Source organism: Rousettus aegyptiacus, unplaced genomic scaffold (genome assembly GCF_014176215.1).
Source record: "Rousettus aegyptiacus isolate mRouAeg1 unplaced genomic scaffold, mRouAeg1.p scaffold_m13_p_6, whole genome shotgun sequence".
NCBI lineage: Eukaryota > Metazoa > Chordata > Mammalia > Chiroptera > Pteropodidae > Rousettus > Rousettus aegyptiacus.
In genome coordinates this window covers 39,702,726-39,716,845 of record NW_023416309.1, presented here as the reverse complement: position 1 = coordinate 39,716,845, position 14,120 = coordinate 39,702,726, and the positions used below count along the sequence as shown (strand labels likewise).

Here is a 14,120-nt window from a genome sequence, read left to right as displayed (position 1 = left end):
ATGTGTCTATAAACAAATATACATAAATAAACTCGCACGTGGGAACAGAAATGCACAGCAGTGGACAGAGGGTTGCCTCCGTGTTCGGGAAGAAGGGGGTCTTATATTTACATACAACTAAAAGGCTCGCGGATGCTAAGAGAGACATGTGGCCCAACTGGATAACTGCAGAGCAAATGAGTAAGCAGAGATGGACAAAGGTCCTCCCAATCACATGGGAGGTTGCCATCTGTCCCCTACTGCCCTGAGCCCACCCAGGTTAGCTTATCCCGGCATTAGCTTCCTTGGGCTGCCCTACATAAAAGGGGCCATACCAAGGTTAGGGAGCCTGTGCCCAAATAAGTTTCTTTCCAACACAACTTCATTTCCCCTGAAAACATGAACTTGCTAGTTAGGACTTCCTCCTTAGACACACAGCAACCCATCAGCCAAGACAGAGTTGGCTCAGCACCCAATACCCATGATCTTGCGTAGTCCTCTCCACAGTCTCCTCAAAGTGAGTGCTGTTATCATCTCCACTTTACAGATGAGAAGACTGAGCTGATAAAGGTTAAGTGACTTGCCCAAGGCATTAGGGTTCAAAGCCAGCTATTTCTGGCTCCAGAGCCCATACCTCCCCAGTGGGCCACCCTGTCCATCTGTGCCATGCTCCAGGGACTGCCTGATGGCCCCTAACCCAAATCCTCCTTCCTGGTGGCGGTCCGCAGCCTTCTCTTGCCTGAAGTCGGGGCTCCTGGACTGGGTAGGTGTTGCTCATTTCCATAACCTCATCCCCTCATTTGCTCCAAGTCTAACCCGAGCAGCACACTTGGGGATCTGTAGGAGGGAAACTAACTCAGGAAATACACTGCTTCTTCCAGTTACTGCTCCATCTAAAGCAGAAGGGAGCGATTAAAGGCAGTGACAGGATTCGGCCGTTTGCAGCCACGCAACCCGCCCTGCCTGCAAACGCACAACTGCACTGTGTTGGCACCACTCAACTGCACAACTCATTGTGCACCTAATTAATGGAATGCAAAATCACAGCCCCCTGCAATCCCACACACCACAGGATGAGACCAACACACCTCCCCTCCTGCATATAACGGACTCAGACCATATGACTTCATTTGGATTTTTGGACAAGTTTTATAATTGCTCTGTGTTTCACCAACACCAATGGATGGCAATGCTTTGGGCCACAGCTGAAAGGAACTTGGGTGAAGGCAAAGGACTTTGGTTTTTCAGCCTGAAAAAACACAAGCGTCTCTATCTTCCAGTCACATAAGCCAGGGCAAGCAACATTCAGGTAAGCAATGTCCCTTCAAAGGACCCTAATATATTCACCCATAATTATAGCCAAAAAAAATGTAAAGGTTTTAGCAGGGTACTGAATGGCGGTCTACCTTCTCAGACTCTTCTGTGTGCTTTGCGACTGACATAACTGCCTCATTTATCCCTTGTCTGGGAGCTCCTGGACTCTTGGTGGTTGGGTGGCGGGGCGGGGCGGGGTGAGGTGGGTCACAGCTTCTTGACTAGCACATTTCTAAAAGGAAGGCCTGGGGATTCTTGCACACTTTCAAAGACCAAGGCGAGACAAGGCATCTCAAGCAGGCTCAGTCACCATCAGTTTCCTTTTCCCCCAGAGTCACAGCTGATCAGCCCTTTACTGATATCCCCACGGATATGATTGCTGCAGATACTAATAACGCTGTCCATATTCCGAGTGCCAGTGCCAATAATGTTCTGGGTATTATCACTGTGAACACCAATAACTACTGCTGAGATTGTCTCCAATAACGCCAGCTCACGCTGCAGTGATTGTCCTCGCTAATGCCCACCACCATGACATTGTTAGAGCTGAAGAATAGACCGAACTGTACCCAGAGCCAGGAGCGGGAGTGACTTCCTGGAGGACTGAGAGGCTCACAGCTTGCCCTCGGGGTATGACACTTCTGGAGAGATAGCACAGTACATGGGCCAAACAAAGGAGGGGCAGCCTGGCAGGGGATCAAGGCTTTCCTGGAGGGAGGTGTGTTCCTCCATTCCCTTGAGGTCTAGTCCCTTGCCTGTATACCTGTCTGCATCCTAGTGCCCCTCAGCGCCCCAAGCCAGTTTTCTTTTTTGCCTGCAGTGCTGGCCTAGTGGCTAAAGGACACACCTGGATGTCTGTGCAGCCCATGCCCGAGGACGCCTCCTGCAACGGGCTTGCCAGCTGCTGTGCTACCTTGGCCTGACTGCAGAGTTGGGCTACATCATCTTGACACATAATTATCTCCCCTATTCTTAATCATCTGAGCTGCTCCCTAATGCAAACTGGGCCTGGCTGCTTGGAGGCACCCAGAGTGGGGGAGGGGGAGGATGGGCTGTGAAAGGTCTGCCTTCTCTCTCGCCTTTCTTTTCCTCTCCCTTCCCACCTGGGCCCAATGGATAAAGTATGTGTGGTGTGGGGACAAGAGGTCAGAGAGAACTGGCCTCCCTCATAGGCTCCAGCCTCTACCAGGGAAAGGATAGCTCCATCTGGTCTGCAGTTGGTCGATAAAAGGGGAAATCAGTGCAAGAGAACACTCCCACCCCCCAAAAAAGAAGTAAGGCCTCCGATTCTTCTTGCTACCTGGCTAGCAAGGTAGCTTATAGGCAATAAGAGGAAACTTAGAGGCAGGCCCCCACTGTCCCTCATCTAGAAAACTCCAACTGCTTCCTGAGATGTCTCCCTGCTGCCATCACTGTCACCTTGCTGGAGGATGATCTTTTCAAACCCGGTCCTGTCCTTCTGCCTTCCTGCTCAACACTTTCAGTGGCTACTCGTGACTGCAGAAAAAAGTCCAAATTCTTTATGTGGTCCAGTCTTGGCCTGATCTCCTGTGACCCTAACCCATCTACTTAGCCTGACTTTCTATGATTTCCCTTCCTGCTCTTTCATCCCAGCCAAAGTCCCCCTGCATTTTGTAACCACAGTACCTTCTGGTCACAAGGCTGGGTCAATCGAATAGAATTTCACCCTACCATTGCTTTTGAACATGCCCCTCGCCCATCCCTCAGACTCCTCCTCTTCACAGAGGAGACCTTCCTGGGGTTTATTTCCTCCCCACCATGAGCTTCCATGGCCTGCAGCCCAAACCTCCACCACATCACAGATATCTGATGGGCCTTTCTGCTTTCTGGGCTCACATGTTTTACATGCCCCACTAGACTATAAGCTCCTTATGGACAAGAATCATATCTTGTTCTGCTTTGGGATCCTGTATCACCAAGCCTTTCTTGTCACTAACACACAGGAAAGGTTCACTGAGTCGAGTGGATTTTAAACAATGGGTATGATCAATTGCTCAGAGAGAAGAACGCTCTGTTCTGGGCCAGGCAGGCCCAACCTGGGGTGACCACAGCCTCGTGCCAGTGCCTCCCTACCCCTGGCCTCCTTTCATGGCCCATAGGAGCCCACGAAGCAGAGGGCATGCTTGTCCTCAACTTCGGACTAATGGGGGAGAGGAAAGAGGGAGCTCTGTGGCCTCCCCTGGCCCCCTGGCCAGCTCCCACTCTAAAAAATGCAGGTGTTGGTGGTTAAAGGAGAAACCCTTATGATTTGAGGTAGAATCTTCCAAACCATTCAGGGCACCAGGAAGCTTAGCTAAGGCCTGAGTGTGGGAATCCCCCAGGGGGAATTGTGACTTAGGGCCTTCTGCACAGCCTCCCCCTGCCCATCAGGGGCTGCCGCCAAAACAACCACAATGAAATTTAGTGAGTGGCAAAGGCCGTGGCAGCCAAATGGGTTTGAATATTTTGGAAGAAGGAGAAATAGAGCCAGACAAGCTGTTTCCCTGTAAAACGAGGCCATTAGGGCTTCTGGAAGGAGGCCAGCACCAGGTCATCGCTGTCTTGCCAGACCCGAGCCTCCCGCACTCTGTCCCTTCCGCCGGAGGCCAGGGCTTCTCATACTCTTTTCTCTCAGCCTAGACCCAGGGAATCTCAGCTTTGCTTCTTTTTTCTGTTCCTCACACTCTAAAGCTGCCCCAATCAAGGGCTTATCTAAGCTTGGAATGACCATATAATTTATTGTCTAAAGAGGACATTTTTGAAAGAAAAAGGAGATGCCGACTGGTCAAGACATAGACACGAGACATAAATTGGAACCGTCTGAGCTCATGGGATATATGGTCACCCCCTGTATGCTCATCTTTAGATGATTCTATTTAACCATATACACCCTTAAAATCATACACTTTTCCTAAACCAGGAGGTTACTGCCTCCCCAGCAGGGACCATGAGATTGGGGCGGGAAGCAGGCTCCAGACACTGGTGTCTGTTTGTCTGGGCCTGCCAGCCTTTTGCCCAGGCCTCATGCATCAGAAGAGAAGCAGATGGTCACCAAGGGACCTCTAATGTCACACATTTGAAAAACACCATCTCCCAAACTCATCTTCTTACCTCCTTTACCTTCTCCTCCTCCTCTTCGTTCCCCTCTCTCTTTAACTCCCTGCCTAATAGCTGGCTACATCTCGAGGTATTAAGGGAAATGAGCAGAAGGCCAGAGAAGAGCCTGAGTGGTGTCTCCTCTCATGAGGGAGCACAGAGGCGATTCCTTGTCTAGCTCTCTGAGTGGTTTTAATGAGGCCAGTGTCCATGTGTAACAGAGAAAGGACACCAGGGTCAGCTGCATGTGACATCGCTCCCCTATTTCCTGGTGGGTTGGGATCAGGTGAGGATAAAGCATGTTGGCCTTTCATCCTCAGGTCAGAGACCAGATGTCCCCTAACCTCCAAAACCTTCCCAAGGTACGTGGTTCATGCTTCTCCTCCTGGCACCCCACAGGGATACTAGGGGTGAGTCCCAGTGGAAGGTGAGGCGGTCGGGGCTATGGAGCAGATGGCGAAGCTGATGGCCCCACCAGCAGCCTGCCTCCCTCTCTCCAGGAGCCAGCAGGGCAGTGGGGGAACCTGGGCTTTGCAACTAAAACTGATCTCATAGCAGAGCAGCTGCGAGGCCAGGCGGAAACCGGAGCTCTGAGTCCAAGGACAAAGCATGCACATGGAAGCCAAGGCCCTTCCCTCCTCCCTACCTTCATCACGTTTCCTCTTCTCGCCATTGGAGCGAGGGATCCCCAGTATCCCATTGATGGAGTAGGATCCCACTGGATCATTGGAGGCGCTGGAAACAGGAGGGGAGGCCGTACTGGGAACTGGACGAGAGTAAGGAGGAAATGCCATCAGGATAGCAGTTGTGATCGCAGGCCAAAGCCCCAAGGCTGGGGGCAGAGAGAAGCAGAGGAAATAAGAAGGGATGGGGAGCCCACATTTCCCTTCTTCCTCTGAGGTTTAGGGGAGAAGGCACTGCTATATACAGAGCAGGCTATTCACTTCTGTCCAGCCCTGAGCTGACTGGTGACAATCAGTCAACCCCAAGCCTTCTCTGAAGACCTATAGATTTCACTGGGGCCCTTGAACTTACTCCCCTGAAGATATATAGAAACATCAAGGCTGAGTCAATCTAGAATAACTCGGCAGTCCTATAGCAAGCACAGCTCCTAGGATGCCTCCTTGCACAGCTCATCCAATCCCTGGGGCCAGGAAAATCCTTCTAAATAAACCCCAGCTCACTGTCACTCAGTCTCCTGGGCTGAGTCTTTACCAATCCTGATTTAGAGTCTGTGGCTTTCTAAGATCTGTCTATGAATCTCTAGGAGACACAGAACGGTCCTGATATTCCCCAAGAGTACATAGCTCCTCTCTCCCAGTTGCTTTTGGTCTTGAAATCACTTGAGAAGTTCCTAATTTCCCCTCAGGGCACAGACTAGTGAACACATTCACTCCATAATGATCTGCCCAACCCTCCTTCCCGGTACACACTGTAACACAGGCCTAGTAAGTAACAGATCCTGCCAAGTCCAGGAGGGCTGGGACTGGCCATTCTACTTCCTGCTGGTCAAGACAGAAGGGAACAGCGGTCAAGAGGGGCAGGAAAAGTCTGGCTATATCCCTGCCCCTTAAGTCCCAGTATCAAGCACCCTTGGGCCAAAGGGAAGACTATATGTGTGGCGAATGGGGGGAACGTGAGCAGGTGTTCTGGTAGGCCTGGGTCTTGTCTCTGGAAGGCCATGAACAAGGATCAGTAAATGAGCAAGCTGGAGGGAGGCAGAGAGTTACTGAGTGGATAAGAGAGAGACAAAGAGATCAAGAGAGACAGGCCAAGAAGAAAGAGGCCATTAAGAGGGAGGGAGAGAGACAGAACAGACCCAGAGCCACATATACAGAGAGGAGAAAAGAGAAAGGGAAAAGCAGAAAGAGGAGGGAAGAGGAAAGAAGAAAGGGTAGGAGGTGAGAAGAGAGAATAATAATTTTCAAAATTAAAAAAAAAAATTGGAATAAGAAAGTAGCCATGAAAGAGAGATAGGGATATAGGGATACAGGTAGGGATATAGGATCAAATAAAAATAAGAGTTGGAGAAGGAGAAGGAAGGGAAAAAGAAAAGCTAAAGGGAAAGTATTAATGGGGGGGCAGGGAGAGCGAGAGTGAGAGTAAGAATGTGTGTGTGTGTGTGTGTGTATTTGAAAGAGACTGAGAGAGAGAAGGAGAGGAAAGGAGGGGTCTTAGTGAGCTAGTCTCAAGGAGATCTTTAAGCCTCTAGGAGCTCAGAGAGTGCACAAATTAGGAAAAATAGTTCCTGGGGGTGGAGCTTGGTATCTGGCTTTCCCAGGTGGGGCCCTGCTTTTCCCTTTCCCTCAGCCCTCTTACCAATGGTGTGGCCAGGGGCAGTCACTCCGGTCCCAGCCCCATCTGGTGTTGGGTGAAAAGGCTGCTGAACTTTGGTCCGGATGATCCTGAAACATCACAACAGCATCACATATCACATGTCCCCTCCAGCCCCGCTAACTCCAGCCAAGCCTGGCCCAACTCTCCCCAGCCCCTAAGCTCCTTCCTCACCCATTTGCTCCCTGTACTCCTGACCTCATTGGCTGTTGTTGCAAGGCACTAGCTTTCCTTCCTGTTTGCTCTGCAGATCTAGCCTGATGCAGCTCTGGGCAGAGGCAGTCTGCATTCTGTCCTGCTGTGTGTATCATCTGAATTGCAGCTTGATTTTTGGTAGCAAGGATTGGTACAGCGGAGTGGTTTGCTGTCCACTGTCCCCTCCTCAACCACATGCAAATCTCTTCCTGGGAACAGGACTCCCTGTGTCTGAAGATCACTTTGGAGTTGGGTTTCCTATTGGGACTGGACCACACACCTCCAGAGTTGAAGGAGGTGAGCTAAGGTGAAGTAGCCAGAGGAGAGCTGGGTCACGGGTGACTGTTTTGTCTCCAGGATTCCAACCCAGCACATAGTCCCTTTGTTAGATATCAGGACCTGAACAGCTTCTCGAGCCTACTTACTACTCTCAAAGAAGTCAAAGCCCTGTCCTGGTCAAGCTCATTGGACTAAATAGCCTTGTTTTCTAAGGTCCTACTTGAATCACAGCTTCTTTACCAACCTAGTTGAAAAGCTCGGTGTGCCTCCACTATGCCCTGGAGGTGGGGGAGGGGCGGGCTGTCAAACATCCCAGGGTTGGGGATGAGCTGGCTTGCCAGGATTCCGAAGGAGCCAGGATTTGGTGATACAAAAGACTAACCCTGGGGCCAGGACCAAGGAACACTCCCCTACACACACTGGTCAAATTAGGTGCTCTTGGAAGCAATTTTTCCAACAGCATTGCTCCTCCCCGCAGAGAGGTGTGCGAGCCAAGTTCACCTCAACCAGCAGGTGAGTTACAAGTCAGGAGTGGACTCCACTCTAACTAGCTTTTACTGAACACTTCCAGGAAATAGAAATAAGGCACCTGCCTCACAATGCTGGAAATGAAGTTGGGGAGGGAAGACACACACCTGAAGAAAGCAAAGTCACCCCAAGGGGTCCAAGCTAGAGATGTCAGAAGGAAGCAGAGGAGGAACCATGCCCACTGCAAGTGGGGGGAATTGGGAGAGAGGTCACTGAGGAGGTGGAACTTGATATAGCTCTTCAAAGCAGAGGAGGGCTGAACATATTGACACATGTAGGAACCAGAGGCATCGAGGATGGTGGACAGGGCACTGGGCTACATGGCAGGGGCTCTGAGTGCTGCTTCTGACTTCACCATTAAGTGGCCACATAGCTTTGGGCCCATCATTCCACTTCTCTGGTCCTCAGTTTCTTTAGCTGTAAAATAAAGAGGTCTGACTACAGGATCTCTAAGGTCTTTTTCCCCCAGTAAATAATATCATTCTGAGATGAATAAAGAAGCAGAGGTAGGGCAGTATAAGCAGGTGCTGGGGCAGGATAGAAGCAAAGCATGGAAGCTGAATGGACATGATATTTTAGGGGCTCATTCCCAGACCAGTCAGCCAGAATAGGAGAGTTATGCAGGGACTGAGAGGAAATAAGACTGCCAGCTTGGAAGAGATGATAATTGTGATTTTTCCATTTATTGAGCATCTATTATGTGCCAATATTATATGCAACTTATACGACTTCCAAATACTACTCTTAATTCTCACAACAACCTCCAAAGTAGATGCTATTAACCTCATTTTGCAGATTGAAAACTAAAGCTGACAGAGGTTAAGTAGTGATATCTAAACTAGAGGGGACATGTACAAACTGATTCTGGTAAAGCAAATATATAAGCACAGGTGATAAGGGGCTGGTCTTCGGAAAGAAAGCGAAGAATGAACAAGGCATTGTGAAGGCAGATTGGCCAGGATTTGACGACTAACCCCATATCTATGTAATCAGAAAGCTGGTCGTCTGTACCACCATCAGGAAGAGGGATGCATGGAAGTGACTGGCTTTGGCTTTGAAAAGAGGTGGCAGTGTTGGTCCCAGACATGCAGCATTTGAAGTGATAGAGGAGTGTCCAGTTGGACATGCCCATGAACCAGCTGGCAAAGCATATGCAGATTTAGGAGACTGTCGAGGAAAGGAGCATTGAAAGATTCAAGAGACCCAAGGAGTAGAGACCAGAAGACATCCACCTTCAGAGACTGAGGAAAAGAACCTGACATTGCAGAAGGGTCAGAATTGGTCACACAGGAAATAGCGGAACCAGGATCGGGCAGTTTTACATAACTCAGTGGAGAAGAACGTTTCCAGAAGGAGACCATATTCTACAGATCAATGGCGACACAAGAATTGAAAGGATTTGAGACTAGGAAGGGGTATAGACTTGGGAATTCTGGTGAACACCAGTGACCTTAGCGAGAGCAGTATCAGCAAAGCAAAGGAGCCAGGCAGAAAGAGATTAGGAAGCGCATAGGAGGAAAGGGAGGCCGTGAAAGCAGACGAGTACCTTTAGAAGTTTGTAGGAAAGGAAAGGAGGGAAAAGTGTAGAAGCCAAGGGATGGAACTGGCATCTGAGTAGAAGGAAGGCTTCTTAAGGTAGAGAAGACCTGGATACATGTGCAGGCTTAGGAGGAAGAGCCAGTGAAGAGGGGGAGAGTGAAGCTGTCTGAGAGAATGCGGATCACCGTGAGAGCAAGGCAGAACATGAAAGAACGGAATAGAAGGTGCAGGGGAGTTCGAGGGATGGCATGTTTTGAGGTGGCCAAATGCTTTGAAAAGAAGCTTTAATGGGTTTTATCTCTGAGCAAAGGAGAAGGCAAGGTTATCTTCTAAGAGTTGGTGTGGTGGAGGAGGGGGTTGGAGCATAATCACAATGGAAAAGAGTGGACAGTAGCTAAGGGCGGTGTAAACTGGTCTATAGGAGTTCAGATCAGCTGCTCTTAATTCATTGCAGCCAAAGCTTCTGGGATCTCACTGACCTGTGGGTGGCTCTGGCTTGAGGGTTGTTGGGCTCTGGACTAAGGCGGCCCCAGAACTGGCGCTGGGTGAGACAGACAACTGGATGGCCTTGTGGAGTTTCTGTCTTTGTTACCCAGAGCCTCTGACCCGTGGGGCACTGGTGCAGATTTAGCTGAGGCAGCAAGTGATGGAAAATCGCTATTTCCTGACAGCAGCTTGGTGGCGCCTGGGAGAGGAGCTGGGCAGGGTGCCTGCTGTGAGTTACTGATGTTCTTGGTTTCCATCCGTGGCCCCCAGGGGTGGGCACTTGCCAGCCCCCAGAGCTGAATTTAAGAACAGGGATCGTGGAGACCTGATGGTTATCCATTGCCTTTTGCATCCTGTACACAACCCAACAGCTCATGGGAATAGCACTAGAGATTAAAAGAACAAAGAAAAGCAGTTGCTTTGGGCAACTGCCTGGTACTATTTCAACCAGTTCCTCCTCCTTCTCTTCCTCCAATTCTTTTTCATACTTGCCCTTTAGACAGCAAGACACATCTATGGTCTCCGTGGTCCCAGGCAAGCTTGGCCTGAAAAGTCAAGTCCGGCACACGGATCTTTGGAGGGTGTAGTTGAGAGCCCTGGAGAGCACATCTCCACTTAGGGCCTGGGAGGTGCCATTTCCTGCTCCTAGAAAGACTCGCCTGTCAGGGTGCCTGCTCCTCACTTATCTTTTAAGTCTCTTTCTTCCATAAGGATGCTCCTTCTCCCTCAACTTTCCTGGGAACCTCCAGGGCTTTGCCTGGGCCCAGCATGGGGACTTCAGGCGCTTAAAGTCTCCCACACTGACAAGGGCGTGACTAGAGCAAAGGGGAAAAGGCTCAGTCTGAGTCCCAGCTCTATTAGTTATTGCCTGTGAAACCCTTGGCACTTTCTCATTCTCTCATCTGTACGATAAGATAATACTATTCACTTCCTAGGACTGTTAGGATTAAATTGGATAATCCGTGTAAAATGATTAGTATGGCTCCTGGCTCAATAAATGCTAGCTATAATAATATGACAACTAGTAGTATTATTATTCCTCTGGTGACCCCTAGGCCTGGCGGCTTTCTATTTAGGGGCTGAGCCAGGTGCAGCAGGAGGCCTCTCAGCCCAGCATGCCCCAGCCTGGTCAAAGCAGCTGCTATGAGAACCTGGGAAGAGCAGGAAATAGCAGCAGCAGGTGTCACAGCCTGACCCCAAAAGAGGTTGCATCAGAGAAGACAGACTGAGAACCTCTGCCCGGGGGCACTGGGAAGGATCTGTAGACAGTATGAGCAACAGCTCTGTCTAGACCCAAGAGATGCCAGGGAGTGTGGCAGAGCTTTAGAGTAAAGGATGACAAGGCAGGTGGAGTCACTCCCTCATTGGTTGAACTCCCAGGAAGCCTTCACCTCTCATCAAGCTGGAGAGGAAAACAGTCTCGTTGTGGCTCTGTGAGTTAGAATGAAAGCACACAGAGTCTCCTGAGTAACAGTTTGTTAAACTCACGAAGAAAGAGACGCCCTCAACATTCTACTCCTCTGGTTCTATGCCTTCTCCCTCTTCCTCCTTTTCTCATTCTGTCCTTTGTGTTTCACTCTTTTTCTGCCTCTTTCTGTCTCCTCTCTTTGTCTGTCTGTCTGTCTCCTTGTACCCTGAAGTCTCGCTGTGACTGTGTGAGTTTATTGATTCCTGGAAGCTGGGGGAAAGCGGGAGGCAGGGCTGGGGTGCAGGCTCAGGGATGGAAATAGAAGGCTATAAATTATTTGTGACAGGAAAGCAATAGTGGCAGAGTGCTGAGCACAAGTCCTGTGTCACTATTAGATTCCTTTTAGCCTGATGACACTGTAAAAAAGGTTAAGTGTCTGCTGGAATCGTACACCTGGGGGGCCGGGGCTGCCTGGGAGCAGAACAAGCCACTGAGAGCAGGTATATCAATTCTCCAGGCCAATAATATTCCTCTCATTGATCGCCACGCAAAGTTCAAAAATCTCATTACAGCCAGGCAGACGGGGAACTTTTTACAAATCAATAGAATGATATAATGTATGTATACTTAGTACAAATGTATCTATTCATCTATCCATCCATCCACAGTCCGCCTCAGGGTTTCCAAGTTAACCTACCCATCATATTATGTTATGTTATGTATGATATTATATTGCATTATATTATATGATAATAAATGGTGTGCAAAAACTCCCCCTGAGGTGGAGACAAGAAGAGGTCCTATTAGCATTGAGGTGACCTCAGACAGCTCACCTTGGAGAGAGTTAGGTGACAACATTTCCAGGACTAGGCTGGTCAAGATTTCTAGGGGCAGTGCTTCCTTAGTGGAGGCTCTGGTAATAAAAATGATTGCCTACTAAATATTTACTAGGTGCTAGGCAGTGTTCTAAGTGTTTCAAACAAATAATTCACTTAATCTTCATAATAACCCATCTTGAAGATAAGACATATTGTAACTGGCCCAAGGTCACCCATTTACTAAATGGCAAATCCAAGCTTTGAATTCACATAGACTAACCCAAGGGCACATATTCTTAACCACTCAGCTATACTGCCTCCAGGGAAAAGATACCCAAAAGCCCCAAATCCATCCTTCTAGATTCTAGTTCTCTTGTTCTGTTGTGTCCTGAGAAACAAAGGACAAGGGGCTTCCTGAGCTTCTGGAGTCCTCTCTATAAATAGGAGTGATAACACCTGCTAGAACCAGCTGCTGACAATGTGATATATACATGGAATCTCCAGGCATGTCCCCATGAAATTCTGCCCAGCTGCCTAGAACAGACTGCCTTCTCCACTGTGGAATTACTCTCTAGTGGAACGACTAGCTGGCCCCAGGTCTGGTTATGTCACTGTTTGCTCAAAGGTTCGTTGGGGCAAGATGTCAAGTATCCACATACATGTGTCACATACATGTGTAAATCTGTTTAAATTGTCCTGGAGTGGACTGCGCACTTTAGAGTTTTTTTGCAGAAAAAAATTTAGTCCTTGGTTTAAAGGAAGTCTCTTCTGATTTTGTTACTAAAAGGAACTCCAGCATAGAGAATGTCTCAGACTAGCTAGCTGCAGCCGCACTGCCCACTGAGCAGCAGGAGTGCTGGGAGGGGCCTCTGCCGGCAACTTCGGGCTGGGTATTATTACAGGCTAGATCGTTCCGGAGGACAAAATGATGTTTGCTTCAGAAAAGGATATTTTGCCCAATGAATGCTGGTAATTGTTTCATCTCAGGCCTTTGGGAGCTGCCAACATCAGGCATGTGTCCCTAGCTCAGCCCTGAGGCAAGTCAGAGCAACGCAAACAGCTGGAGACTTTTCGTGGCAAAACCTCAAGTGAAGTGTCATAGATCATCCAGAAAAATTTCTCCTTTCCCGAAAATGGTTCCTGTAGCTCCTTATTCCTGAGAACTCTAAGGAACTGGAATCTGCCCCTGTACATCCCGGGAACTGCAGAGTTAAAATTTACTGCCGCCTCTCCACTGGCAGCCAGGAAGAGCTACACATAAACTCTGTTTTCCTAGGCTCTGTCTTTGCAGGTTGTGCAGAGTTAGAATTGTTTGCTCACGCCCACTCACATACCCTGCAGATTTCAGTTTGGACAACTGACCATATGGCAGGCAGGGTACTGTGCATGAAAATTGTCTCTGATGTGTGGAAGCTATGGGCGGGCCCTTCCATTCTGGCTGTAGTAGGATGTAGGTGGAATTCACAGGTTCCAAGGTTAGCAGGGTTCCCCCGAAAGGTGTCAAGAGCTTCTGCCTCTTTTGTTGCTTCTCGGAAGTCATAAGAAAGCTCCAAGAGATGAGAGCTCTACCAAAAAGCTTTCAGAAGGATTTCCTCAAACTACTGTCCTTGAACCACCTAGTTAGTATCCCCTGGGGTGTGTGCTAAAATGCAAATCCTGGGGCCAACCTCTGACCTTCCGATTAAAATTTCCAATGGGGGTCTGGCCTAGAGATCTGTATTTAAGCAAATTCTCCAGATTATTCATAAACTTTCTAATATTTGAGAAGACTGGCTTCAGCCAGGGGGTGAAGCTGGTAGTTATGCAGGGGAGCCTTGAGAGAGCTGGGAGAAAGTCTTAGTGACATAAGAAGTTTCCTTACTCATACTCTATCAATTGACATTTCTCTGCATCTGCTAATCCTGATTCCAATGTGCACAGAAACCAAAATTTAAGAAGCTATCAGTTCCTCTGTGGAAACTAAACTTAGGTTAAAAATAAAAATAATGTTAAAATAGTTTTCAGTATGTTCCAGGATGAGAGATTCCCAGTGGGTTTTTTAGATACGAGGCATATTTTCTGCCTCGACATAGTCTTCTAAGATTGGCACCGAGGGCGATAATCCCTCTACCACGTGTCCCCGGGAGCCCAGGCCAGATACAATT

General features: G+C 48.9%; 1 protein-coding gene across 6 annotated transcripts in view; it reads right to left on the bottom strand.

Annotated features, from left to right (window-relative positions):
* Positions 1 to 14,120, bottom strand: part of PAX2 (paired box 2) — an 89,092-nt gene that overhangs the window by 40,785 nt on the left and 34,187 nt on the right. For all 6 annotated transcript variants that reach the window (XM_036222203.1, XM_036222204.1, XM_016120063.2 and 3 more), the window contains exons 5-6: positions 6,709 to 6,794; positions 5,036 to 5,155 (exon numbers count right to left, since the gene is read on the bottom strand). In XM_036222203.1, coding sequence (XP_036078096.1) covers positions 5,036 to 5,155; positions 6,709 to 6,794 — 206 coding nt within the window. The remainder of the gene's footprint in view (positions 1 to 5,035; positions 5,156 to 6,708; positions 6,795 to 14,120) is intronic.